Below are 26,900 nucleotides of genomic sequence, written 5' to 3'. Positions count from 1 at the left end.
CAATAGTCACATGACTGAGCTTTGGGCACTTAGTAACCGGGCTGCGTTTATGACTGTTTGCAGCATCCTACAGTCATGTGACTACATTTATTTATTTATTAAATCTATTTTCTAGCCATCTCATTGCTAGGCGACCCTGCTTTACACAAAGCCGCCAATAGAATAGGGTAGAGTAGAGTGGAGTGGAATAGGGAATAGGGAATGGAATGGGATAGGACCAGGGGTGGGATTCTACCAGTTCGCACCTATTCGCTAGAACCGGTTGTTAACATTCTAAGCAGTTGGGAGAACCGGTTGTTAGAAGAAATTACTGGCCTAACCCTGTAAAGAAGGCAGGAAGGAAACATTCTGGTGTTGCTTACAGAAACTGCCTCTCCGTTAACCCTTACTACATTCTTGGCAGGACTAGACTTCCTGTCTCTGGAACGTCTCTGGAGTTTTTTTCCCCTCCTTTGCTGGTACTTTGCTTGTGTGGAGTGACCATTCAAAGTTACAATGGCACTGAAAAAAATGACTTATGACCCTTTTTCACACTTACGACTGTTGCAGCATCCCCACAGTCACGAGAGGCCAGGCGAGGAGATGCATGCCTCAATGTGAGTGATATTGAGTTGGCCACGCTCACTCAGTCACATGATCACCAAACCATGTCCACCCAGTCACATGACCACCAAGCCACGCCCACCAACTAAGACACGCCCACAGAACCGGTTGTTGAAAATTTGAATCCCACCCCTGGATAGGACCTTAGAGAGCTTCTCATCCACCCACCTGCTCAACCAGGAGACCCTATACAATTTGAGACAAGTGGCTGTCCAGTCTCTTCTTAAAAACCTCCAATGATGGAGCACCCACAACTTCTGAAGGCAACTTCTGTTCCACTGGTTGATTATCCTCACTGTTAAGAAGTTCCTCCATAATTCCAGGTTGCTTCTCTCCTTCATTAGTTTCCATCCATTGTTTCTTCTCTTGCCTTCTGGTGCTTTGGAGAATAATCTGGCCCCCTCTTCTTCGTGGCAGCCCTTCAAATACTGGAACGCTGCTATCATGTCCTTCCTAGTCCTTCTTTTCTTCAGACTAGCCAAATCCAAATCCTGTAGCCGTTCTTCGTATGCTTTAGTCTCCAGACCTTTGCTTATCTTGGTTGCTCTTCTCCAAACTTTTCCAACATCTTTTTTTGTAATATGGTGACCAAAATTGATTGCAGTATTCCAGGTGTGGCCTTAGTACAGTTTTTGTAAAGCGGTACTAATACGTCGCGTGATCTTGATTCTATGCTTCCGTTTATACAACCCAGAATTATATTAGCTTTTTGGCATTGAGTTTTTGGCAAAATTGCCCCATCCATGGTGAATCATTGGTTTGCATAACACCCACAGCATTTCCTTCGTCACTGCAGCATTCACATAACAAGCACTGTAAAAACAAGAGGGTAAAATTGACTTGTTTTACTACCATCACAACTTACAGCCCTGATCAGCAGGCTCCATTAGGGTCATAAGTTGAGGATTACCTGTAAGGCAAAAGTTTAATACCCGTTGTCCAATGTGAATGTGTAGTCAGTAAAACAAAAACAAGTGTGTCTTGGTGAATTGTGTGAACCTAACCTAATATTATTGCTATCCTTGTTAGCCAGGAATTAAGCCCGAAGTGAGAAGAAGGCTTGGAGAGGCCGCTGTTAGAGCAGCAAAAGCTGTAAACTACGTTGGAGCAGGTATTGCAAACTCCACTTCCTTTTAATGCTGAACACAGGTTCATAGGGGAAAATATTTACCCTTTTATCCAGCTTTCCAACTGATGCTTGGAAAGAAATTATGTAAAAAAATATTGGGACTCTTTCTAGTCCATCAGCAGGTTAACTCCCCTGACAACTGGACAGGATTGGATCAAATTTATAATATGGGCGTGGTGAGCAATCTCAAGTTCGAAAGTGAGCCAGTTCTGGATTGGTGCTGCAAAAAAAAAAACATTTTAGGAGAAATTTCCCAGTGAGTCTCCAGCAGGAGAAGCAATTGATTGACAACTCAGAAGGATGGAGGAATGCATTCTTCTTCCTGCACCACTTCCACCTCCTAGTCGTGTGATTCTGAGTGGATAGAAGCTGGAAAGAAGTCTAAAAGCTTGGTGGTTTTAAGACGTGTGGACTTCAACTCCCAGAATTCCCCAGCCGACCATGCTGGTTGGGGAATTCTGAGAATTGAAGTCCACGTGTCTTAAAGTTGCCAAGGTAGGGAAACTCTGTTTTAGCCACTCACACAAGAGCAGCTTCCCCAAAAAGAATTAAAGTGGTTAAAAAAAAAATCAAAATGGCAGCCACAAGACTAATCAATGCACATAAATCAGGGGTGGGATTCAACCGGTGTTACTACCGGTTCGGTGACTACGTTTTGCGGTGACTACGCAAAACTATATCTATAGAGCCAGGCAGAACCGGTAGCATCCCACCCCTGTCATAAATGTACATAAAACCAGGCAGAGTTTCGGCTGAACCTAAAGAAGTCCGAATACCTGACCACTGACAACGAAACGACAGGCTCCATCCACGTGAACGGGCAGGAGTTACCGCGCGCCTCCACCTTCAAGTACCTGGGAACTACTCTTGGGGAAGAAGGCCTACTACAAGCTGAGGTGGCAGCCAGGATCAACGCAGCGTGGGGCAAATGGAAGTCCGTCATGGGCGTCCTCTGTGACAAGAAGATGCCGATGCGCCTGAAGGCGAAAATCTATAACTCTGTGGTGCGCCCGTGGCCATATACGGCGCAGAGTGCTGGCCGACGACCAAAGAAGTCGAAAGCAGACTCCAGACAATGGAGATGCGAATGCTCCGATGGTCGGTAGGCCTCACCCTACTCGATCGTGTCAGGAACGAAGAAGTGCGTAGACGGTTCAACGTCGTGCCCATCCCCACGGTCATGAGGCAGTCCCGGCTACGATGGTTCGGCCATGTGAGTCGCGCCAAGGAAGAATCCATCATCAAATCTGCGATGAAGGTGACTGTCGGAGGAGCGAGACCGCGTGGTAGACCTAAGCAACGCTGGATGGACACGATCAAGGCCGATTTAGAGATCGCGAAGGCAGACCCGACATACGTGGCAGACAGAGAGGCGTGAAGCAGTACTCAAGGACATTAGCGACCTCGCCAGAGCGCGAGACAAACGCTGAAGAAAAAGAAGAAGAAGAAGAAGAAAACCAGGCAGAGTTTCAACTGCACTGTCATGGCTGCCATCTTGATTTTTTTTTGACACCTCTCACTGAAATCAGTGGCCTGCTATAAAATAAGATACTTGGCTGCTGTAACCTCTTAAGTTTAAACTCAGCTTAGAGCAGCGGTTGCCAACTGGTGGGCCGTGAGAAAATTTTGGTGGGCCACAGAGAAATGTCACCCCCAGAGCACCCGCCCAAAGCAATCCAGACTGCGCAGAAACACTAGGCTGCACCGCCCACATGGCCCCTGGGAACCCTCCCCTCCCACTCACTCGTTACCCAGCAAACTTGCCTGCTCAATTGCTATATTTTCTTTTTCCGACCATCATCTGTTCTGCTGTGCCAGGAGATTTAGATTAGCTAGGAAGCAGGAAATGGTTGGATTCCTTGCTTTCTAGCTAGTCTTTAGATCTTCGCCTCTGCTTTTAAGCACAGCCGAACCTCCCTTAGGACTGAAGGTTCTATTATTCAGTGCAGACTCACGGCAAGCAAATTTGAGGGACTGAGCTAGCTGATGGCAGATAGATAGATCACTGAATGATTCTGTGAGCAACTCAATCTGCCTGCCTGATTTGCCTGATTTGGGGTAAAAGTTACTCTTTTTTAAATAAAAAATTCAATATTTATATAAATAGTTATAATATTTACATACAAGCCATGCCCAGCCAGTCACATGACCACCAAGCCACACCCACAAATTAGGCCATGCCCACAGAACCGGTTAGTGGTCCCTTGGATTTACAATTATGAGTTTGGTGGTCCCTGAGGTCCAAAAGATTGGCGACCCCTGGCTTAGAGGACATCTCATGTTGTCTGGGAATTCTGGGAGTTATGCTATAGGTTTTTCCTACCTTGTTTGCATTTTTAGAGAATTCAGATCAAAATCTGTTACAATACACCCCCAACGGAACCTAATAGCTTTTAAGGCTTCTTTTAAAGCAGCTGCATATAAATACCTGAGCAATTTTACTTTCTGAAGGATTTCCCAGTTATACATATATGTAAATAATCTTTAACTATTAGTTTGACCTATAATGCTCACTTTAGTAAGCGAATCTTGGGAACAGTGAAGCTATACTAGGATGGTATTCATTTGCAGTTTTAATATAGTCTGACCTTTGTATATTATACCTTCGTTAAATATTTTAGGAACTGTGGAGTTTATCATGGACAGTGCACATAATTTCTATTTCATGGAAATGAATACCAGGCTGCAGGTGGAGCATCCAGTTACCGAGATGGTCACGGGAACAGATTTGGTAGAATGGCAACTGAAGGTAAGACATAATAGAGAGCAGGAATATCTGTTGGATTCTCAAGAAGCAAGATTGTTCTTTCGCTTGCAGCCATTAATTATATTTTTCTATCAAAGAAATAAGGAGATGTGGCATTGTTGTTGTTTTTTGTTTGGCTTGGGCAGAAAGAGGCACTATGCATATCCATCCTCCTCCACTTATTTACAAACAGGTGCACTGTGGGTGAGGTATGGGGTGTGTGAGGTTCTGCATTGTGAAGGTCAAGGATTGAAAGATTAGCTGACCTGCAATATTATTGGCACAGAATTTTACTCGTAGACCTTGAGAGGCAGAGATTTTCAGCTGGAGAAGCAAAATTTGGGAGAGCGCAAGAGGCTTGGGAAACATTTAATGGTTAAAAGATTATCCACAAAAGTCTGTGCAGATAAGGAATTCAGAAATGTATTTCTAAGAGCGGGAGTTTTTCAGATTATTATGCAAACAGTTCAGTGATTGCTCTCTGTTCAGAAAAACCACATGACTTTATTTTGTCTTAGCTGGGCAGTTTATGTAATGCTGGGGGTTTATTTGAAGTGTGCTATCAAACCTACGTCAAGCTGAACCTCTTGGTATCTTAGACCCACAATATTTGATCTGACATGAATACTGGGCAGAAGATGTTTCTCTTCCTACTAAAATTAAAATTTATTAGAGGCTGAAGCAGGCTCAACAACGCATGAAAGATACACAACTGAAAGAGCATTTCTACATCAAGCTGAACAATTGCTAAATCGGTGTACCTGAACAATTGATGAATGGGAGAAGTGCCTGAATTGTCCCTTTCTATACTTCTCTTTGTTCTGAGTTGCTTGTCTTTGTATGCTTGTTTCTCCTGTAATATTTAATATTTATGCTTTGCAAACATTTTTGGGCAGATAACTTGAGGTAATTCTAATCTGCTTCCAAAATCTTTGCATTACACATGTTGATCAAAAGTGTATTTTCTTGAGATATACAGTATCTCCATTGATAAAGCAGTTCTCACTGCCCTGGTGGCATAGTGGTTAAGAATGCAGTATTTCAGGCTAACTCTGCCCACAGTCTGGAGTTCAATGCTGACTGTTTCAAGATGGACTCAGCCTTCTATCCTTCCGATATTGGTAAAAGGAGAATCCAAGATTGTTGGGAGCAAATATGCTGATTCTGAAAACCGCTTAGAGAGGGCTGGAAAGCACCGTGAAGCTGTATATAACTCTAAGTGCAATTGCTGTTTAACTGTGGGGTGTTCGTACAGAGTTGTCGTTAACTTTTTGGAACTCTGTCTAAGCATCAGACAAGAAATTTGTGACTTGATTATCCCTGATAATCGTTCTTTCAACTCTGAGTTCTATTAGAAATGCTGTCTTTAAATGACAGATTCTAGAGGAAGCAATTTAGTGCAGGTTGCTTTCTATCAATTAGCTTCTTTCCAGAACCCTTTTCATTTCTATGGCCTGCGATCAGATGCTTTTTTCTTGAAGTTATTTTATATTCCGATTCACTAATAATTTACTCCAAATTTTGTCCCAAAGGTGCTTCTCCCCCTCCTTCCCCCCACAAGAGGCAACTGGTCTTTCTGGTTTCTCTTTAAATATGTTCTCATCCAAGAAGCTTCTTCAGTTCTGCAGCTTCTTGGGCGAGGAGTGAAATGTCTTCAAAGAAAAACCAGAGAGTTCAGTTGCCTCTTGAAAAAATGCACCTTTTGGGACAACCATGACCTGGATAACTAAGAATATCCATGAACATTTACTGCAAATTTTGCAGGTTGCAACTCCTTGATCTCATATTAGCTAAGCTTTCAGGGATGTTCCCTTCTTTATTTACCATATTGAGTATTGTTATTTTTCATGTTTTAATTGTGTTTTAATCAGTGGTGGGATTCAAACATTTTTACTACTGGTTCTTTTGGGCATGGCTTGGTGGATGTGGTGCGGCTTGGTGGGCTTTGGTGGGCGTGGCAGGGGAAGGATACTGCAAAATACCCATTCCCTCCACACCCCACTAACCTGCTTTCCAGCTCTGTTCTCCTGTGCAGGGCAACCAAAGAAGACTCAGCTGATCAGCTGGGACTCGGGAGGCAGAGAAGAGATGGGGGCAGGGCCAATCAGAGGTGGTATTTGCTGGTTCTCCGAACTACTCAAAATTTCCGCTACCGGTTCTCCAGAACTGGTCAGAACCTGCTGAATACCCCCTCTGGTTTTAATAGTGTTGTTTGTATGCCACCCAGAGTCGCCTGACAATGTGGTAGATGGCGTATAAATTTAATAAACAAAAATAAACAAATTACTGTACAGAGAAAATGGACAATGCTGTGCTTTACAGGTGGCTGCAGGAGAGAAGATCCCTCTGACTCAGGAAGAGATCGTCCTCAACGGACACGCATTTGAAGCTAGGATCTACGCTGAAGATCCCGACAACAATTTCATGCCAGGAGCTGGGCCTTTGTTGCATTTGTCCACACCACCTGCTGACAGCTGCACCAGAATAGAGACTGGGGTAAGACAAGGTAAAATGAAACCGTCTCACTGGGGATGGGCAGAAACGTCATCTGGTTTTAAAAGTCCTGTTGATGGTTGTGTCAGGGCTCCGGTAGTTACCCTCATTTAAATCATGAGTCAGATTTTCAAAGCTTAAAGAAGAATTATTAGGAGGAGACATGCTGGTGCTGCCTGGGTGTAGCCGGCTCTGAGGCACATCATTGTCACCCTTAACCCTGGTTTTCCCCCACCCCCTGGAGGTATCATAAGTCATATTCTCCAATGGGACACATCCATAGCAAAGAGTCATCAATCATGCTCTCCAGTTAGAATTTTGCGCGGCAGAAACTTCAGTCACCTGGAAACTATCTACGAAAACATTTATGGAATGCAGTTTCGATTTTGCAAGCTGCTGCACTGCTCCCCCTTCCCTTTCTGTTGGCGACTCTAAAAAGACCATAGAAATATTTTATGAGTTGACAGGCTGCCTTTGTTGAAACATGTCGGATAACCGATATCGTTGGTTTCCTGCTACTACTACCAAATCAAGGGTCTACGACAACTGGCCACGGCAAACTGGCCACAGGACAAGAATTACTTTAATACCAAGAAATAGCGGAAGAGAATCATTAAAGAAAGGATGCCAAAGGAAGGACAAAATGAAATGTGAATGACAAAAATTAAAACATACAGTGGAACCTTTGGGTTGTGAACGCTCCTGTTCGCAACCAAATCAGGTGGCGAACAAAAAACCCACCTGGTTTTTGAATGGGGTCACGATTCAAAAATCGGGTGGCAAACAAAATCGGTGTGGAGAAGATTCCCTTTCTGTGCTGATTTCCCTTTCGCCGCCATTTTGTTTGTTTGTCTGCACATGCGCAGACAGTCGTGCTTTTGGTCACGACCAAATTGGGTTGCAGCCAAAATCCTGGAACGGATTACAGTCGCGACCCAAGGCTCTACTGTATTTAAAAAAATATTTTAAATCATTAAATTATTGAATTGTCCCGCAGTGAGTTGGCCATGGTGTGTTGTCCCCTTCCGCCAAATCAGGTTCTCTTTTCCTCAAATGTTGAGGTTAAGTTTTATGGCTCTCCTTCCCATCAGTCCCAACAGCATCTTCTACATGGGTTTGATTTTAAAATATTTTGTAATTTTTGAGTAGAATCCCAGACCAAGTAGTTCTCGAATTACAACCACAATTGAGCCCAAATTTTCTGTTGTTTGTCAGAAGGTTGCAAAAAGCGATCACATGACTCCTGGGATATTGCAACCATCATAAATATGAATCAGTTGTTAAGAGTCTGAATTTTGTTCATGTGATTCTCCAATGGTCGTAGGTGTGAAAAAAAAAGTCATGAATCATTTTTTTTTCACTGCCACTGTCACTAAATGAACTGTTACAATTCAAGGGCTACCTATTGTGCTTCTGTAGGGTGAAAGTACTTCATTGCTAACCTAGATTGATTCTTTCTAGTGTCAACCTTACAGTTGATATTGTTAATCTAGAATAGTTTCTAGAGTTGTTCTTTCAAGCTGCAGGACATTCATATTGAATTGTGAGTAGCTTGCTAGGAAAAAATGTAGCTGTAAATGTCTTAAACATGGGAAATCCAGCGGCTCCTTCTGAGGGAGATGGGCGGTTCAAAAATGTGAAATATAAACAAAGATTTATTCTGGCAAATCATTTTTTCATATGTTTCTATTTTAGGGGATGAGGTTTCTATACACTATGATCCGATGATTGCTAAATTAGTTGTTTGGGCAGAAGATCGCCCATCCGCTTTAAGGAAATTAAGATACTGCCTCCAACAATATAATGTAAGTGTAAAACTTTGTTAAGTGTTTAAAATGGCACACCTGATAAAACATTTTCCAGATTTCCCCTCTCTGATGCTATCAGGCCCATAGAGATTCAGATTCCCAGAATCATCAGACAAGATACCGTGTTTTTCGGAGTATCAGACACAGTTTTTCCACCCCCAAAAGTGGGTGTAAATGTCTGTGCGTCTTATACAGCGAATGTTGGCCGAAGCCCTGCCCACCTACTGGCCCCCACCCTTTGGCCTCTGCCTCCCAGCAATTTGCCTCCTTACAGCAAACAGCCTGTTTCAGTTTCAGCACATCCTGATTATCACAAGTCACTGATTGTCGGTTGGATCGGCCTCCCAATGATCAACTGTTTCAGGCCGCGGGGATCGCCATCACCTATTGTCGCTTCCATGCACCCCATTTTCGGCCTCCGCATCACATTTTTGGCCTCCATGTGCCCTGTTTTCGGCCTCGGCGTGCCCCGTTTTCCACCCATTCTGATCCCCGCCGCCCGGAATGGGCGGAAAATGGGACATGTGGAGGCCGAAAATGGGGCATGCGGAGGCGGCTATAGGCTATGGCAATCCCTACAGCCTGAAACAGCTGATATTCGGCAGGGGGACAGTCAGCTGCTTTTGCTGATTAGGGTATGCTGAAACTGAAACAGACTGTTTGCTGCAAGGAGCTCCCTGAAGGCAGAGTCCCCAGCCGCTTCAGGGCATGGCGTGACTGCCCGTGTTTCCTCGCCATTAGGCAGTGTCTTTTGGGCGATGGAAGCTCCCCAAGTGCAATCACCAGCCACTTCGATCGGCCGGTAGAAACGGCCTCGGAGCGAGCGCACACACACACACACTCCCCTCGAGGCCGCTTCTATCAGCTGACAAAAGCTCCCCGAAGGCAGAGTCCCCAGCTGCTTTGGGGCAAGGCGTGGCTGCCCGTGTTCCCTCGCCATTAGGCAGTGTCTTTCGGGTGATGGAAGCTCCCCAAGGGCAGTCACCAGCCACTTCGATCGGCCGGTAGAAGCGGCCTCGGAGCGAGCGCGCCCACACACTCCCCTTACCGCGAGGCCGTTTCTATCAGCCAACGAAAGCTCCCTTGAAGGCAGAGTCCCCAGCCACTTCGGAACGTGGCGTGCCTATGAATCAGGTTCCCAACTGCAAACTCAATGCAACTACAAACTCAGTGCAACTGCAAACTCAATGCAACTACAAACTTAATGCAATGTACATATGCTGTTGTCAGAATAAATATCAGACGCCCCCAAGATTCCCGCTGCATTTCTGCTTCCTGAGCCAGCCGCTCTTCTTCGTCCCCTCAGATAGCCCTATTCCCCCTCCCTCCGCCTCGATTTCCCACTGCAACCATGTGGATCGCAGGAGGGTCGCTAAAGAAGCTTTTGTCTTCTCCTGTCCCACTCTTTTAAACTTCTCTCTGCAGCCTTGGAAATCCCCTCTCCTGGGGACTCCATCCCAGCTCCATCCCTGCTTAGTTTCCATCCTAGACAAGCCCCCTCCCAGGTGCACTCTGGGAATCCAAGGCTTGTTTCCTCCCCCACCCCCCATCTCTGACTTGAGCAGAGCAGGCACTGGGGGAGGGGGGGCAGGGAGGGGGCGGAGTGGAGGGGCTCCTGGTTTTTTTTTTTGCCTGAGCTGGGTGAAGATCATCCTGGTGGCCCCAAAGGGTGGTCTTTCAGATTGCTTTAATGATTAACAGGACACTTCCCTGAACCCCCAACTCCCTCCAGTGGGGAGGACGGCGTCTTGCTGGGCCCAGGAGAGATGATGGCTGCGTTGCAGGGAAGAAACACCCCCAAAAAAGCCCCTTGGGGAAACATAAATGAATGAATAAACTCAAAGGGTCTTGGGACAACCCCCCAGGTAAATTGCACCAACGAAAGAGAGGTGGCGGAAGAGCAGGGACCTTCAGGTTCATAAACTCAGTTAAGCACAAGCTGCTACTTCTTCCCTCCCTGCCCTCATTTCACGTTGCCTTTGATCACAAAGCAGATCTTAATGATAAACAACCCTTTTGTAACTTACCAATTGCATGCCAAATCCCAGCCACCACCCCCAGGGGAACCACAAAGCAACACTCCAATTTATTAAAAAATCCACCATTTTAATAAAAATAAATAAACCAAGCCATTTATTCAAATACAGGAACAATTTATTCAAACACAGGAACAATTTATGCAAACATACGTAGGAACAATTTATTCAAAGACAGTTATGTCATCTTCTTCTGGGACATCGTCATAACACTCCGAAGCCTGAATTCCGCCTGGCATCTCTTGTGATTCCATTGCCTCTAAAAGAATTGGTCCCAATCGCTGATGTTTAGCAATAGAGGTCTCCTTAAAGGAGTATCTCTTGTCCATGTATCCTGCTCGTAGTGCATTGGCAACACAGGTGTCAGTGATGGTATCCCATGCCTTCTTCACCCAACTCACAACCTCTGCCAGGCTAGGCTTCACAAAGTTTCCTCGTGGGTTTCTCTCCATGCGATTCTCAATATAGTCATTGATTTGTACCTGCAGATTGTCCTTGAATGGTTTGTTTACTGCAATGTCTAAGGTTTGGAGATGTGCTGTCATTCCTGCTGGGATCATTATTTGATCCACTCTTCTTTGTGCTAGGAAACGCTTCATGTCTTTGGCACGGTGAGTGCTGGCTGCATCCCATATCAGCATGCCTCTTTGGCCACCTCTCACACCAAGTGGCAGGATTAACTCGATCCACTTCCTTATAACACCCTGTGTGCACCAAGCCTTTTCGGTTTCAAGCACATAAGTCCCTGAAACACGTTCATTTTTTTTCTTTTTTGCCCTTGGCCATGATAAGAGGTGCGACTTTTGTCCCATCCAGGCGAATGGCCAAGATGCACGTAATACGTGCGCTTTCATATCCAGTTGATGGAATGTAAATTGACGAGGCACCCCTCTTATCAATTGTTGTTTGAGCCTCTTGGCCCATAAAAACTGCAGTCTCATCCATCGCAATCATGTGAGAGACATTATATTTGGAGAAATCAATGGCGTCAACAAATGATTTAAAAGCAAGTGCCCGTTTGACAATTTCAGCATCTTCTAGCTTGAAGAGCGAGGTGGATCTCCTGAGAGACAATTCATATCGCTGAAGGAAGCCATCCAGCCAGCGATGAGAGGCTTTGAATTCTCCTTGGGTAATTTCAAACTGTGGTGCCATTGCAAGGGCAAATGCTTGAATATCAGCCCTGCGTACAACCAAAGCCTTTGCTTTCCTGTCAGCAATCCATTGAGCGATGGTGTCTTCGAGTTCAGGATATAATGGATGCCGACCTGATCCACACCTGCGCTTCTTGGCATTTCCCTTCTGCACCTGTTGACGGAGGTTATCATACTCAGCTCTCCATTTTGGGACCATACGGAGATGCAACATATTCTCTTTGGAGAAAGCGGTCAGATTCTTACCACGAGAATCCTCCACGATTGCTTTCTTGAATTCCACAGAGTAGCTTTTTCTTTTTAAACTCATCTTATCTCTAGACCAAAATAAAAAATCACTTTAGATCATTAACTCAATTAATCAATTAACCCAAACACATTAAGCCACCTGGGGTGGTGGTGGCTGGGATTTGGTATGCAGTTGGTAAGTTACAAAAGGGTTGTTGGGGGGTTTGTCCCAAGACCCTTTGAGTTTATTCATTCATTTATGTTTTCCCAAGGGGCTTTTGTGGTGGTGGGGTGTTTCTTCCCTGCAATGCAGACATCATCTCTCCCGGGCCCAGCAAGATGCCGTCCTCCCCACTGGAGGGAGTTGGGGGTTCAGGGAAGTGTCCTGTTAAAAGAGTGGGAGAGGAGAAGACAAAAGCTTCTTTAGCGACCCTCCTGCGATCCACATGGTTGCAGTGGGAAATCGAGGCGGCGGGAGGGGGAATAGGCCTATGAGGGGACGAAGAAGAGCGGCTGGCTCAGGAAGCAGAAATGCAGCAGGAATCTTGGGGGCGTCTGATATTTATTCTGACAACAGCGTATGTACATTGCATTAAGTTTGCAGTTGCATTGAGTTTGCAGTTGGGAACCTGATGCATAGGCACGCCACGCCCCGAAGCGGCTGGGGACTCTGCCTTCAAGGGAGCTTTCGACGGCCGATCGAAACGGCCTCGCAGTAAGGGGAGTGTGTGTGTGCGCTCGCTCCGAGGCCGCTTCTACCGGCCGATCGAAGTGGCTGGTGACTGCACTTGGGGAGCTTCCATCGCCCGAAAGAGACTGCCCTAAAGGCAAGGGGACACAGGCAGCCACGCCACGCCCCGAAGCGGCTGGGGACTCTGCCTTCGGGGAGCTTCTATCGGCTGATGTTCTATTGGTAGATCTGGGTTTTCTAGCCTAGGCTACCTGCAGGGCACTCCTAAAGGCAAGATTTCTCCCCACCCCCCTGCCCTTCCCCCCCATTTCTCTTTACTTCGTGTAGTTCTAACGAACGATGTGAGAAATGGCGGGATAAAATAGGCCTAAATTTTGGGGGTGGGGCTTAATTTCACCTCATGCCTAGAAATCATGCTGGGCCTTCCTATTGGTGGAGGCTGTATTGTTGGAGAAACACGGTAGTTACACAAAATTTCACCACTGCAACAGCCAGCAATTGGGTTGATGGAAACCATCCTGAGACGATGTTGCTAGATTGGCCAGGGATTCAAGTCATGGCCTATAGCTGTGATGGCGAACCTATGGCACACGTGCCAGAGGAGGCACACAGAGCTTTCTCTGGGCACACGAGTCATTGCCCCAGCTCAGCTCCACCGTGCATGTGTGCACATCTCCCGCGGCCAGCTGGTCTTCATGTCTCTGCTGTGCATGCCTGGTGTGGCGCATGTGGAGGGTGGGGCTCATGCAGGGGGACATGTGCATGCGTGGGGGTGGGGCGTATTCACGGGGGGATGGGTGTATGTGCAGGGGTGGGCGCTTGTGCAAGGAATATGCACGCATGTGTGGATGTGTGTTCACATGTGTGGGGGAAGGGCCCATGCATGAGGGGGGCGAGCACACTTTGGGCACTCAATGCTGAAAAGGTTAGCCATCACTGCCCTACAGGATTTTGATTAGTCTCTTTCCTCCCCTTCCCCATCCTTGCAATCTGGACATTTGCTATTGTTCTTCTCTTGCTACTTGCTACTCAATATAGTGGTGTGCAAGTTGAATTGATGAATTAATCCTTTGCTCTTGCATAAATTGCTGCAGATTTGTTGATTTATTGATCGATTTGTTAGTTAGAAAAGCGCACCTGTTGCTTGATTGGCCTGTTTCTGGTGAATTTCTTCCTCCCTTAACAGATTGTTGGACTGAGCACCAATGTGGATTTCTTACTGAATCTCTCAGCCCATCCAGAGTTTGAGGCTGGGAATGTTCACACTAATTTTATCCCTCAACACCACAGTGAGCTCTTCCCACCCAAACGGTCAATTTCAAAAATGACTTTGTGCCAGGCAGCTCTTGGGCTCATTCTGAAAGAGAAACTGGTGACCGATACCTTTAGACTCCAGACAGAAGGTGAGAAAGCTGCAGCTTTTTCCTGTTTTGTTAGTGGAAAAGCTGCTTTACATATTACTTACTATATCAATGTTTCTCAATTTTGGCAACTTTAAGATGTGTGGACTTCAACTCAGGCTGGGGAATTCTGGGAGTTGAAGTCCACATATCTTAAAGCTGCCACAGTTGAAAAACACTCATGTACTTTAAAAACTGCGGGCGTTTCTGTGCATCCTGCTTAACTACTTTTCATTTGATTATCTTGGGATAGCTACAAAATGTAATCGAACATATAACCTGATAAGCATACCATCAAATTGCATGATTTGATCTAGGTTGCTGGAATTCAGAGTCTGTTTTGGAAGCATTTGGGTCTGATTCAGAGGTGGTATTCAGCAGGGTTCTGACCAGTTCTGGAGAACCAATAGTGGAAATTTTGAGTAGTTTGGAGAACCGATATATACCACCTCTGACTGGAGATTTTACAGTATCCTTCCCCAGCCACCCCCACCAAGCCACGCCCACAGAAGCAGTAATAAAAAAAAATTGAATCCCACCATTGGCCTGATTCATTAATAGATGTTCTGATCCAGTGTGGATTCTCATAGACAGAGACTTTGAGCAATTTGCATAAAAGATTGTTCCCAATTTTGTTGCATGGAAAATTCCAGCTTGAACAATTGCACCCAAATATAAATTTGTACCGAGAAGCTCAAATGTCTATATAGTCTTTATGTGTGCAGCGTTATGCAGAGTAATTATCCAATTGTAAGCAGGTTTCAATATTGATAGCATTATCTAATTCAGCAGAAATATGTATTAAATACATATCTTTTTCTGTATTTAATATTCCAGATAAGTTCTCTCCATTTGCATCCAGCAGTGGCAGGAGAATAAATGTCCCCTATGTTAGAAATATAATACTCCTGGATAATGAAAAAAGTAAGTGGCTGAACAGTAAATAAATAACTGAAAATTGTTTATGAAATGATAATGAACATATCTGAACTCCATAGTTACGCAGCTGAAAAAGGCAAAAAGAGATAGCGTGATTGGGTTGAGTAGCCTATTTTGCAACTGGCTGGGAAATTCTGGGAATTGAAGTCCGCCCATGTTAAAATTGCTGAACTTGATTACGGGTTATTGGGCTTTGTATTTAGACTTTTATTACTGTAGTATGAGTTGGGTGACTATGTAAGTCTTCTGAATGAATGAATAAATGAATGAATACAAAAACCACCAAACAAAAATAGAGACAGCGGGTAAACAAGAGAGATTAATGAGCCTTTGTTTTAAAGTTTATGTGTCGGTTAACTATATGCCTAGTGTTGGATTTACAATGTTCCCTAACTCTTGAGTTAATTTAAACCTTTATTTTTACAACAGATGTGAATATTGCCGTGCAGTATAATCATGATGGATCTTATGACATGCAGGTGAACCTCTTCATAATAATGTATTAAACAACTTCAGAGCGTTTGCAGCGTGACTGCTGTTATGAGATAACCCAGGAGCAAAACATAGCACAGAGAGTTAGACATTTAACAGTGGTGGGTTATATTATATGCAGACCATTATATACAGAAATATACATGGTAGGCAAAATACCTTACAAGCAAGCAATTTTCTTAACTCTACACATGGAGAACTCTGCAATGAATACCGGACACAGGGAGAGAGGACACGCCTTCTAATGGCTGCCTTTATATAAACACCTCTTAAAGGGATAGAACCCAACCCCAGTCTTAAAGGGAAATACCCATGCTATGCTGATTCATTCTTATTGCATCAGTCTATATTGCATAAGCTTCACTGCTGTTTGGCTCTTAAATACCAAGACCTTAACATTCAGGCTTTGTGTTGTTCAGCCCATTCACTCTAGTGTGTAAAAAATGTAATGGCACATAATTATTGGACACAGTCTCATTTCTAGACAGAAGAGGGAAAAACAGTTAGGTGACTGTGAAATAGTATTACTATTTTGTGCTGTTTTATTGAGTGTCATTATTGATTAATTTAGGTCCATTACCCAACTTGCTTGCAGAGAAAAATGAGAATGCAGGCAAAAAAAGGCTCTTTTTTGGTTTTCCAGAGTCTTTCTCACATGACGTATCCAGAATTTATTTTACTTTTTTATTCTGTCCTGCCCTTTTCTGAAACCTTTTAACCTCTCCAACTGCACATTTCTTTTGAGCGAAGAAGCTTTATGTTGAGTCCAAATATGCTAACTTCCAATAATAATTGTATGAAGAGAGAAACATTTCTTCTGTTTTGATTTATAAAGCTTAGCTTGTTCTTTTTTTATACATCACTGTTTGTTTCTCAAAGGTAATTTTGTACAGATTTTTGGAAAGGCTAATCTTCTGAAGTGCATTAGAAAATTTATGACATAGTTTGAACAGATGGGTATGTTTTTAAGGTAGAATGTTGATTGATTAGATTGGAGTGGCCAAGATACATTAAAAATAAATTAAGTGGGATTCTCCTACAATATAAACTATTTTTGATATTTCCTTGTTTTAGGGGGGGAAAGGGGGAAGAGAAAACAAGACTTGAGAAGCTTCTGGTTTCTAAGGAACAAACATTTTTGTTCTTGTTTTTGTTCTTTTTAGTTTTTTTTCCTTGAAAACATTCCTTAAAAAGCAGTTGATTTTTCCTCTCTCTGGCTGAGTGATTTTCCTCAGGAATGGTACATAACTCCTTGTAAATTTATTTCAGATAGAAGATCAGTTTTTCCACGCTTCTGGTTGCCTCTCAAGGGAAGACGACATAGAATATATAAGATGTTCAGTGAATCGAGTTGTATACCAGTCCAAATTAGTAGTTCTGGACACTGCCATTTACCTCTTCTCGTCGGTAATGTGTTTTGTGTTATTTGTGCGGGGAATGAAATTCACAGAAAAGTAACTTTTAAAAAAGCAGTGTTGATTTCTAATCTACGAGGGCTATCCACAAAATAGATTATGTTTTCGTCTGTAGCAAGAAGGGGCGGAGCTAGCACGCCCATCTTTGGTCTGTGCGTCCGCCGCTCAGTCTGCATCTAGTGCTAGTGGGAGGTTCGTATCGTTGCCCGTTATTTCACAGCAAACGTTTGAAATGTGTGCTGCAATTGAAAATCCCGCGAGTTGTGAGGTGCGATCAGTGATAAGGTTTTTGTTGGCAAAAAACCATAAACCGATTGAAATTTTAACTGAAAAATTGAAAAACTAAGAAAAGCAATTCAGAACAAGCGTAGAGGAAAGTTAAGCTCAAAAATTTTGTTTTTGCATGACAATGCCCGACCACACACAGCAAATCGCACTCGAGAAGTCCTGAATGCTTTCGGATTAAACTTTGAAGCTGTGTGTGGACTTTGTATTCTGTTTGGCTTTTTACAGTTAATTTGGCACTTTAGTTGTTGGCAGCAATTCAAAGGAGATAAAGGTGGGTGCTTATCTCGAGAGACTATTTAGGACTCATTACGGGCTGGGAATGAACATAATTCCCAGCACTGAAAGAAAAAGAGAGTTGTTTGCTTGCGTGTGCTTAATTTGCATGTATGTGTGCTTAATTGCATGTGCTTAATTACGGTCTCAGGAATCCTTGGTCAGAACAGCCTGGCTACAACTGTCCAAAGGTAAATAGTAGGGCAGCTCCACCACTGCTATCCTAATTTTTACCCATGCACTCTAGAGTAGATAGGGTCTTAATTAGGGCTTATTTTTGGGGGGTACGGCTTATATTGGGCGCAGTTGTAAAAATGTAGCCAGGAATTACTTTTGAGGTAGGTCGTATTTTCAGGGAAACACGGTAGTTGTAAAATGTAGAATTTGATTGTAAAATGGTTGATTTTGTTTTCTTTAGGAAAGTCATGAGCAGATTGATCTTCCGGTGCCAAAATATTTAACTAGCACAAGTTCAGGAGGAGGTCACAGTGGGGCTGTAGCTCCCATGACAGGGACAGTGGACAAGGTAATTCTGAACCTTTATGAAACTTTCGTTAATGTACATTTTTAAAAAATTGGTTATGGAAGACATGAGAATGATTCAGAAAGGCTAGTATATCACAACTTATTTTCAGGCTGCTTACCATTTCTCACTTTACCACCTGGGTAGTTTTCAGATGTGTAGAGTTTAATTCCCAGAATTCCCCAGGCCAAGATGGCCACTGCGGAGACTTCTGGGAGTTGAAGTCCACTCATCTGTAAAAAGCTCATATCGGGAAACACTGGATTGAGTTTGTGGTTTCTTTCGGCGTTTGATATGCTCTTGACATTCATTTAAACCTGTTTTTTGTTTTCTGAATTGTAATTTTGGTTTTTAATTTGATTTTAAAGGGGGTTGTATTTTACTGAGTTTTGGATTTCTTTCTGTTTGTTATAATGATGTGAGCTGCTCAGAATCCCAAATGGGACATGGGCGACTATACAAATTGAATGAAGGAATATATATATTTGAGTTGACAACTGAACAGGCATTATCTTTAAATATCCTGCTGGAAAAAAATAGCTCCAGAAATAAGAGCAGCAGGTTCCATTCTTCAACTTTGCCCAGAGAACCATTTTGTTTTCTTTTGCTATCTGTGGGTCTACAGGAAATACAATCCTAATGATGCTCATAGCGGAGAAATAGGACATGATACTCAATTCTCATTTGTTTGTTTTTATTTTTTAGGTGTTTGTGAAACCTGGAGACAAAGTTCAAGTTGGAGACTCCCTTGTGGTGATGACAGCTATGAAAATGGAGGTATCTTTAGAAAAACTGTTTTTGTTAGTCCTCGACTTAACAACGGTTTGTTTAGTCCCTGTTCAAAGTTACAACGGCATTGAAAAAAAGTGACTTACGACCATGGCAACGTCCCTGTGGTCACATGATCAAAATGCAGGAGATTGGTAACTGATTCACACTTATGATGGTTGCAGGGTCCTGTGGTCCCCTTTTGTGACCTTCTGACAAGCAAAGTCAGTGTGGAAGTCAGATTCACTTAATAACCATGTCACTAATAATAACTGCAGTGGTTCTCCTAAGAACTGTGTCAAGAAAATGGGGCAAAATCCATTTAACAAATGTCTCACTTAACAACAGAAATTTTGGGTTCAATTGTGGTCATAAGTCAAGCACTGCCTGTAATGTCTTGATTGCAAGAGTTTTCCAGTTGTAACATTAAATGGAATGGAATAAATGGAATGGAATATTCCATTACAGATCCATAAAGGATGTTCCTTCAAAATATACTACTGTCTCTGTAGGTTGGAGTAAAGTTCCACTATACCAGTGTTTCCCACAATGGCTAATTTTAATCGTGTGTGCAGTTCAACTCCCAGAATACTCCAGCCAGCAATGGTGGCTGAGATATTCTGGGAGTTGAAGTCCACGCATCGTAAAATAGCCAGGGTTGGGAAACACTGCATTATATCAAGCCAGGACAGTCAGTAGAAGGGAATTAGGCCAGCTGTAATCCAAAGTAAGCAGGGCATGAATTCTCTGTGAGATTTCCAAAGTCAGGTCCTTCGTTGGCATTGGAGCGATAATCTCTATAGAGTTACCACCGTACTTGAGCCTGGCAATTTTGCTGGTAAGTCATGAGGGTCATAAGATAGGTGGCCATGTGACCAGACCCCATTTTGCAACTTCTTTTTGCAGTAGTCATTAAGTAAATGTGGCGGTCCTTAAATGAATGCCGCAGTGGTTAGAATAGAATAAAGAGTTGGAAGGGACCTTGGAGGTCTTCTAGTCCAGTGGTCCCCAACCTTTTTTGTACCAGAGACCAGTTTCACGCAGAAACACTTTTTCAAGGACCGGTTAGGTTTTTTTTTAATTATTATTATTTTTATTTTATTTTATTTTATTTTATTTTATTTTATTTTATTTTATTTTATTTTATTTTATTTATTTTATTTTATTTTATTTTATTTTATTTTATTTTATTTTATTTTATTTTATTTTATTATTATTTTATTTTATTTTATTTTATTATTTTATTTTATTTTATTTTATTATTTTATTTTATTATTTTATTTTATTTTATTTATTTTATTTTATTTTATTTTATTATTTTATTTTATTTTATTTATTATTTTATTTTATTTTATTATTTTATTTATTTTATTTTATTTTATTATTTTATTTTATTTTTATTTTATTATTTTATTTTATTTTATTATTATTTTATTATTTTATTTTATTTTATTTTATTTTATTTTATTTTATTATTTTATTTTATATTATTTTATTTTATTTTATTATTTTATTTTATTTTATTATTTTATTATTTTATTATTATTTTATTTTAATTTATTTTATTTTATTATTTTATTTTATTTTATTTTATTTTATTTTATTATTTTATTTTATTATTTTATTATTTTATTATTATTTTATTTTATTTTATTTTATTTTATTTTATTTTATTTTATTATTTTATTTTATTTTATTTTATTATTTTATTTTATTATTTTATTTTATTTTATTTTAATTTATTTTATTATTTTATTATTTTATTTTATTTATTTTATTTTATTTTATTTTATTTTATTTATTTTATTTTATTTTATTTTATTATTTTATTTTATTTATTATTTTATTTTATTTTATTTTATTTTATTTTATTTTATTTTATTTTATTTTATTTTATTTTATTTATTTTATTTTATTTTTATTTATTTTATTTTATTTTATTTTATTTTATTTTATTTTATTTTATTTATTTATTTATTATTTTTTATTTTTATTTATTTTTATTTTTATTTTATTTTATTTTATTTATTTAATTTATTTATTTATTTATTTATTATTTATTTTTATTTATTTTTATTTTTTATTTTATTTACTATTACACTATCAACTCACCAAAATTAACCAATGTTGGAGGGTTACTAAAAATGTGTATAAATGCAAGACTAGACTCCAATAAAGTCATCATGATTCAGTTTGGCAACATATATGTTTTCTCCAAAAGCATTTTGTAAGGTAGTAATCTGCAATTCAGATTTTACATTTAGGATGGGTTTGATCTCCCATATGGTCTTCAGCTTTCCACAATCTCAACAATTGTAAAGTGTGTGGGGAATTCAGAGAGTCCAAGTCCACACATTTTAAAGATTTGTCATATATATATAGTAGGGATTTCACTAAACATATGTAAGTGCAAAGAAACCCTTTGCCTATCCAGTGTTTTCAACTCCAGCAATTTTAAGATTATGTGGACTTCAACTCCCAAAATTACCCAGACAGCATACCGGACTTCTTAAAATTGAGAAACACTGCTCTTCGCTTTAAAAATGTTAAACAGATAGCTACACTTTTCCACTCATCCCCACACATTCCCCTTCTTCCAAAATATCTACAGCCCAAATATTTTGTCTTCACCCATTCTAGTGGGATCTGGATGCCACAAAATGGATGCTGGTCTTCTTGATTCATTTGATCATGATATGGAGACAATATTCCACTCATTGAAAAGCTAGTTATGACTTAATTTAATTATAATCAAAGTTGGATTGGATTTAATAATCATGGTTAATACAGGAATGATATTCCCTCTGAAAAAAATTGGGACCGGCCAAAAAGAGACCCGCGCTGCGCCAAGAAATCACACACACACACACAACATCAACGCTACACACCCTTCCTTTCCAGCCGGTCAGGTGTGGATCAGCTCCGAGCTGGGCAGTCGCTTCCCTGGTGGCGGGGCCGAGGCCGCCGCCCGGGAGCGCCCGCTGCTTTCCTCGCCAGGGCCGGGCGGTGGCGTGTTGCCCTGCGCTGCGTGGCCCCCGCCTGGCAGCGCTTCGGCACGAGGCAGCCGGGTTGCCCAAGGAGCCCAGCCGGCCAGGCGGGAAGGCAGCGAGGGCCCTGTTGGGCTGGGGTGGAAAACCCGCTGCAAGGGGCCGGGAAGCCTGCGGGTGGAGGACCAAGCGCGCTGGGAGGCAGAGATTCGGCCGAGGCCGTCAGACGGAGAGACGGCTGGTCTGTGGCTGCCCAGCTCCCTTTTCCTGCCGCTCACCTGAGTAGCCTGTAGCCGCGTGTTGGTGAGATGTGTCGAACAAGATGGCGCCGAAGCAAAGTAGGCGGCCCGGTCCCAAATGATCCACGGACCGGTGCCGGTCCGCGGACTGGTGGTTGGGGACCCCTGTTCTAGTCCAATCCCCCCTGCTTAGGGAGGAAATGTGTTAAGCAAACCCATTGTTCCCTACAGGCTGGTTTTTGTCAGAACCAGAAGTAAATGCTGGTTTCTGGCAAAACCATTGTAAATCATGGTCATATGGCTGTGTGATAAATGACTCGTGTGATTGCATGATACATGACTGCAGGGGACACCCGGCATTGGAAGTTTGAAACTGGTTTATCAGTAACTTTTGGGGGTCCATTTTAACTTTGAATGGTCGAGGAATCCCTGCAGATGAGTGTTTCTTAACCTCACCAACTTTAAGATGTGTGGGATTCTGGGAGTTGAAATCCATGCATCTTAAAGTGGCGGAAGTGGAGAAACTCTGCTATAGATGATGTTTCAGGGTGCATTGTGATGGCAGCCTCACAAAGCATGCTTTCATTTAAAATTGAAACCTCTCTTGAAATCTTCACATTTTTATTGGAGAAGGCAGTCAACAGTTTAGGACACGGAAGTTCTTGGGTTGGATGCTGAAGTCATTTCAAATTCAGGATTAAGATATCAACCTATTTTCCAAAGCACCAGAAGGAAAGAGAAGAAACAATGGATGGAAACTAATCAGTGAGAAAAATTAATCAGTGGAATAGCAGAAAGGACTGGACAGCCATTTATCTGAAATGGTTTAGGGCAGGGCTGTTAAACTTGCAGCCCATGGGCCGGATGCGTCACACACTGACCATGCCCAGGCCCGGTTTAGCGAAGGGGAAAAAAACGTCATGTGATGATGCTGTGGCGACATGAGTTTGACACCCCTGGTATGGATGCTTGAGCAGGGGGTTGGACTAGAAGATCTCCAGCTCTCTTCTGACATGTAAATCATGTGTGCCTTCGCAACTGTGGACTAAAGTATGCATCTAGTTTGTATGACATTGTTTTCGGTTGAACTCAGAACTGATGTAATATATCTTTTCATCTGCAGCATACCATCCGGGCTCCCAAGGCAGGGATAATAAAGAAAGTCCTTTATCAGGAGGGTTCACAGGTCAACAGACATGCTCCGCTGGTTGAGTTAGCAGAGGAAGACTGATCCAGAATCATCCCCAGCGGTTGGAGGTAAATGTATTTTGCATCTCAGTTGTTCCTTTCCCCCGTTTCTCAAGAATCCATGTTTATTTCTTATTTACTGAGTAGATTATCAATGCGTCTTTTGTACAGGTAGTCCTTGACTTACGACCACAATTGAGCTCAAAATTTCCATTGCTAAGCAAGACAGTTGTTAAGTGAGTTTTGCCCTGTCTTATGACCTTTCTGGTTAAGTTAAGTTAATAAGAGTTAAGTGAATCTGGCTTCCCCATTGACTTTGCTTGTCAGAAGGTCGCAAAAGCGGATCATGTGACTCGAGGACATTGCAACAGTCATAAATATGAGCCAGTTGTCAATCATATGAATTTTGATCACATGACCATGGAGATGCTGCAACCGTCGTTTGAAAAATGGTCGTAAGTCACTTTTTCAGTGCCATTGTAACATTGAAGGGTCATTAAATAAAACATTAGAAGTTGAGGACTACCTGTATATATATATTTTTTGTATTCTTCTGATGTTTTCCTATCACAATTTCAGGAAGAACTGCCTCCAAATTACTTGCTCACAAGAATGAAAGAGAAGAGTCCAAGGATTGGTTTAGCTATGCACAGCCATGCTCGATGATCCTCAGCGTTTAAAATGATCCTTTCTTATTGCTGGATTTCTTAGCAGTTTATTACTCTCCATGAAAGCAAAAAATGGTCCCCAATGAAAAATATTTTGTAGCTCCATTTGAGATGCTGTCTGTTACAACAGAAAATTGTGATGCCTACATGGGGAGTCCAAAGATTTTCCTCCAATCTTACCAGTATGCCTTTTTGAGAATTGGACTTGAAAAGTTTGTGATTATATTTTCATTTAAGCCAGCAATGTAATCTGATAGTCCTGGACGAGCCGAGCTCTCAGATTTCCATTGGCGTAATAATAGCTTGACCCAGGACAGTCAGTGGGGATGAAGGACTGAGTCCACTAAAGAACAGAAGATAATGAAGTAATGCACCTTTCCAGAATCTGTACTCATTTGAGGGATCAATGATAGCCAGAAACTTACTAGAAAAAAACACTGTACAAACACTTTTTCCTCCATGTGTTGTCTCTTTGGAAAACAGCTGCAATGACCATTTACAGCTTCAAAGGCCAGATTCAATTGCTGCATTGTTTTAAAACATTTTGAAAGCTGTGGTTGGGAATGAAAAATTGGGATTTGTAACTTAAAACAGGGAAGGTTCGTTCTGATCTCTCTTTGTCCCAGGTTTGATTATCTGATTATGGAATTTCTAATACAAGATCTCTTATGTTTTATACAGTACATTTAAAAGGTTAATTAATATGTGGTTAATAATACAGCTCTGCAAGTATTTTTCCTATATTTTCATCTCTTGTGATTTGTAGAATTCTTGAGTGGAAATAAGAATTTGCACATGAGTTCCTGCAATTTAGATTGGATGCATATTTGAAGGTGAAAGCCCGTTTTCCGATAATTTCAACAGTTTGAACAAATAGATGAAGTTAGGTTTGAGAGCAATTCTGTGGGAAAAGATGACTGTTGAATTTAGAAGCACATTGACCTGTGCTTGATCTGTTTTCCCCCCCCTCCTAAAGCACTAATTGCAATTTAACCAGTTCTATGACTTAGATTAATAAACTTCCCAACCAGCTTGTGCTGCTATATGAAACTGACCAGACCCTAATCAGTTTCTTACAAAAGTCTTGCTTTTGTCTCCTCTAAGTGCAACCAATGCTTCCCATTCCTTTTGATGTATGTTCCCCATTGCCTACTTACTCTTTTAATCCCTTTCTCTCCAATGGATGTATATTCAAATTACAATTCTTTTCTTGTTAATGATCAGAGCTTTCATGATCACATGGTCACGTGCATTCCAAAGGGCAGGAGAGTAGAAAAAGGGGACTGTAACATTTGCCCTTTTACCTAGCTATCCCCACCATTTGGGTTCCCAGGTCTCTTTGGGGATGTATCTTTCTGATGCTGTAAAACAAAGCAAAGCTGAAGTAAAACCCTAGGCCCGTGATGGTGAACCTATGGCACATGTGCCATAGGTGGCACGCAGAGCCATTTGTGCAGGCAGCGAGCCTCAGCCAAACTTACCTCACTGGGCATGCACACGCTTCCCAGCTGATTTTTGGCCTGTTTGAGGCCTTTTTCGGCCTCCCAGAAGCCCAAGGGAAGCCTCTGCAGCCTTTGGAGGCCGAAAAACAGGCCGTTTCGTCACTTCCTGTATTTCTGGAAATACCGGAAGTGACTAAACAGGCCCATTTTTTGGCCTCCAAAGGCTGCAGAGGCTTCCCTCGAGCCTCTGGGAGGCCGAAAAGGCCTCAAACGGGGTGAAAATCAGCTGGGAGGCACGCGCATGCCCAGTGCAGGTAAGGGGGTGGCAGGGGGGAGATCGTGCACGCATACGCAGGGGGCGTGAGGGGGCCATGCACATTGACTTCTGGGTGTTGGCATGCGCGCGAGCATGTGTGTGATTTTCTGTACAGCCCAAAAAGGTTGGCCACCACTGCCCTAGGCATTGTCACGTTTATGTGATTTTTCACTTAGCAACTGCTTCGCTCAATGATCGGGTCATCAGAACCAAATGTTGCTAAATGTGGACTGCCTGTATAGGCATCATATGGAACATATACTTGCTCAGTAAGGAACTATCCACCAAGGGAAGAATATGAAATAGATGGGTAAAAAAATAATGAGCTGCCTCTATATTCGACTCGACTTCAAATCCACAGACTGAAAGAAAAGATGTTAATAAAAGCACTCACTGATTCTTTCCAAACTTCTGGTTATTTGCGCAACTTGCCCTATGAATTTTAATGACATTTAAATTTAGGCAACCTAGTTTCAGCAGTAATATTTGTTTGTCCATGGATGTTTTCCAGGAAGTCTTGACCATGTTTTGGAGATGAGTGGATCATGCTTCTCTTCCACAAAAGGCTCATCATGTTTACTACTGATATAAAGCATCCATATCCTACAAATTATCCTCAAAGATGGAAGAGTTATTCACATTATGATAAAAACCAAGACTGTTCCTGATCTGAAGCATACAAAATAAGTCAGTTAATATAACTTCCAAAATTATAAAACGGGAGAATACATTTGCATACATAATATAGGCTCCTTAGCTCCTCCTCCTGCTCCTCTCTGACTTTTATGTTTATAGACAAGAAATAAAGGATGAAAACTAATTGAGAGATCCAATCTAGAACTAAGGAGAAATTTGCTGACAGAATAATTAATTAGCAAAATGGCTTTGCCTTCCAGAATTTTTGGGTGCTCCATCACTGGAGTTTTTGAGATCAGATTGCCATTTGTCCAAAATGGTGTAAGGTGTCCCTGTCTGAGGAAGGGGTTGGACTAGAAGACCTCCAAGGTCCCTTCAATTCTGTTATTATTTTTCTTGAGCCAAGCAGCTGAGTTCCAAGCAAGATGTCCACCCATT

General features: G+C 41.9%; 1 protein-coding gene across 1 annotated transcript in view; it reads left to right on the top strand.

The window, feature by feature from the left end:
• MCCC1 (methylcrotonyl-CoA carboxylase subunit 1) overlaps nucleotides 1-24,809 on the top strand; it is a 34,484-nt gene extending 9,675 nt beyond the window's left edge. The window contains exons 9-20 of the mRNA XM_026683822.2: nucleotides 1,633-1,714; nucleotides 4,354-4,481; nucleotides 6,801-6,984; nucleotides 8,667-8,776; nucleotides 14,075-14,291; nucleotides 15,126-15,212; nucleotides 15,657-15,706; nucleotides 16,989-17,126; nucleotides 18,114-18,221; nucleotides 18,924-18,995; nucleotides 23,336-23,469; nucleotides 23,980-24,809. Of these exons, the coding sequence (XP_026539607.2) occupies nucleotides 1,633-1,714; nucleotides 4,354-4,481; nucleotides 6,801-6,984; nucleotides 8,667-8,776; nucleotides 14,075-14,291; nucleotides 15,126-15,212; nucleotides 15,657-15,706; nucleotides 16,989-17,126; nucleotides 18,114-18,221; nucleotides 18,924-18,995; nucleotides 23,336-23,443 (1,284 nt within the window). The 3' untranslated portion in view covers nucleotides 23,444-23,469; nucleotides 23,980-24,809. The remainder of the gene's footprint in view (nucleotides 1-1,632; nucleotides 1,715-4,353; nucleotides 4,482-6,800; nucleotides 6,985-8,666; nucleotides 8,777-14,074; nucleotides 14,292-15,125; nucleotides 15,213-15,656; nucleotides 15,707-16,988; nucleotides 17,127-18,113; nucleotides 18,222-18,923; nucleotides 18,996-23,335; nucleotides 23,470-23,979) is intronic.
• The last annotated feature ends 2,091 nt before the right edge of the window (nucleotides 24,810-26,900 follow it).

This window comes from Notechis scutatus, chromosome 4 (genome assembly GCF_049901735.1).
Source record: "Notechis scutatus isolate UNSWTSFEM ecotype Mainland chromosome 4, rNotScu1.2, whole genome shotgun sequence".
NCBI lineage: Eukaryota > Metazoa > Chordata > Lepidosauria > Squamata > Elapidae > Notechis > Notechis scutatus.
Note: the sequence above shows the minus strand (reverse complement) of the source record. Positions and strands in the feature narration are given on the sequence as shown.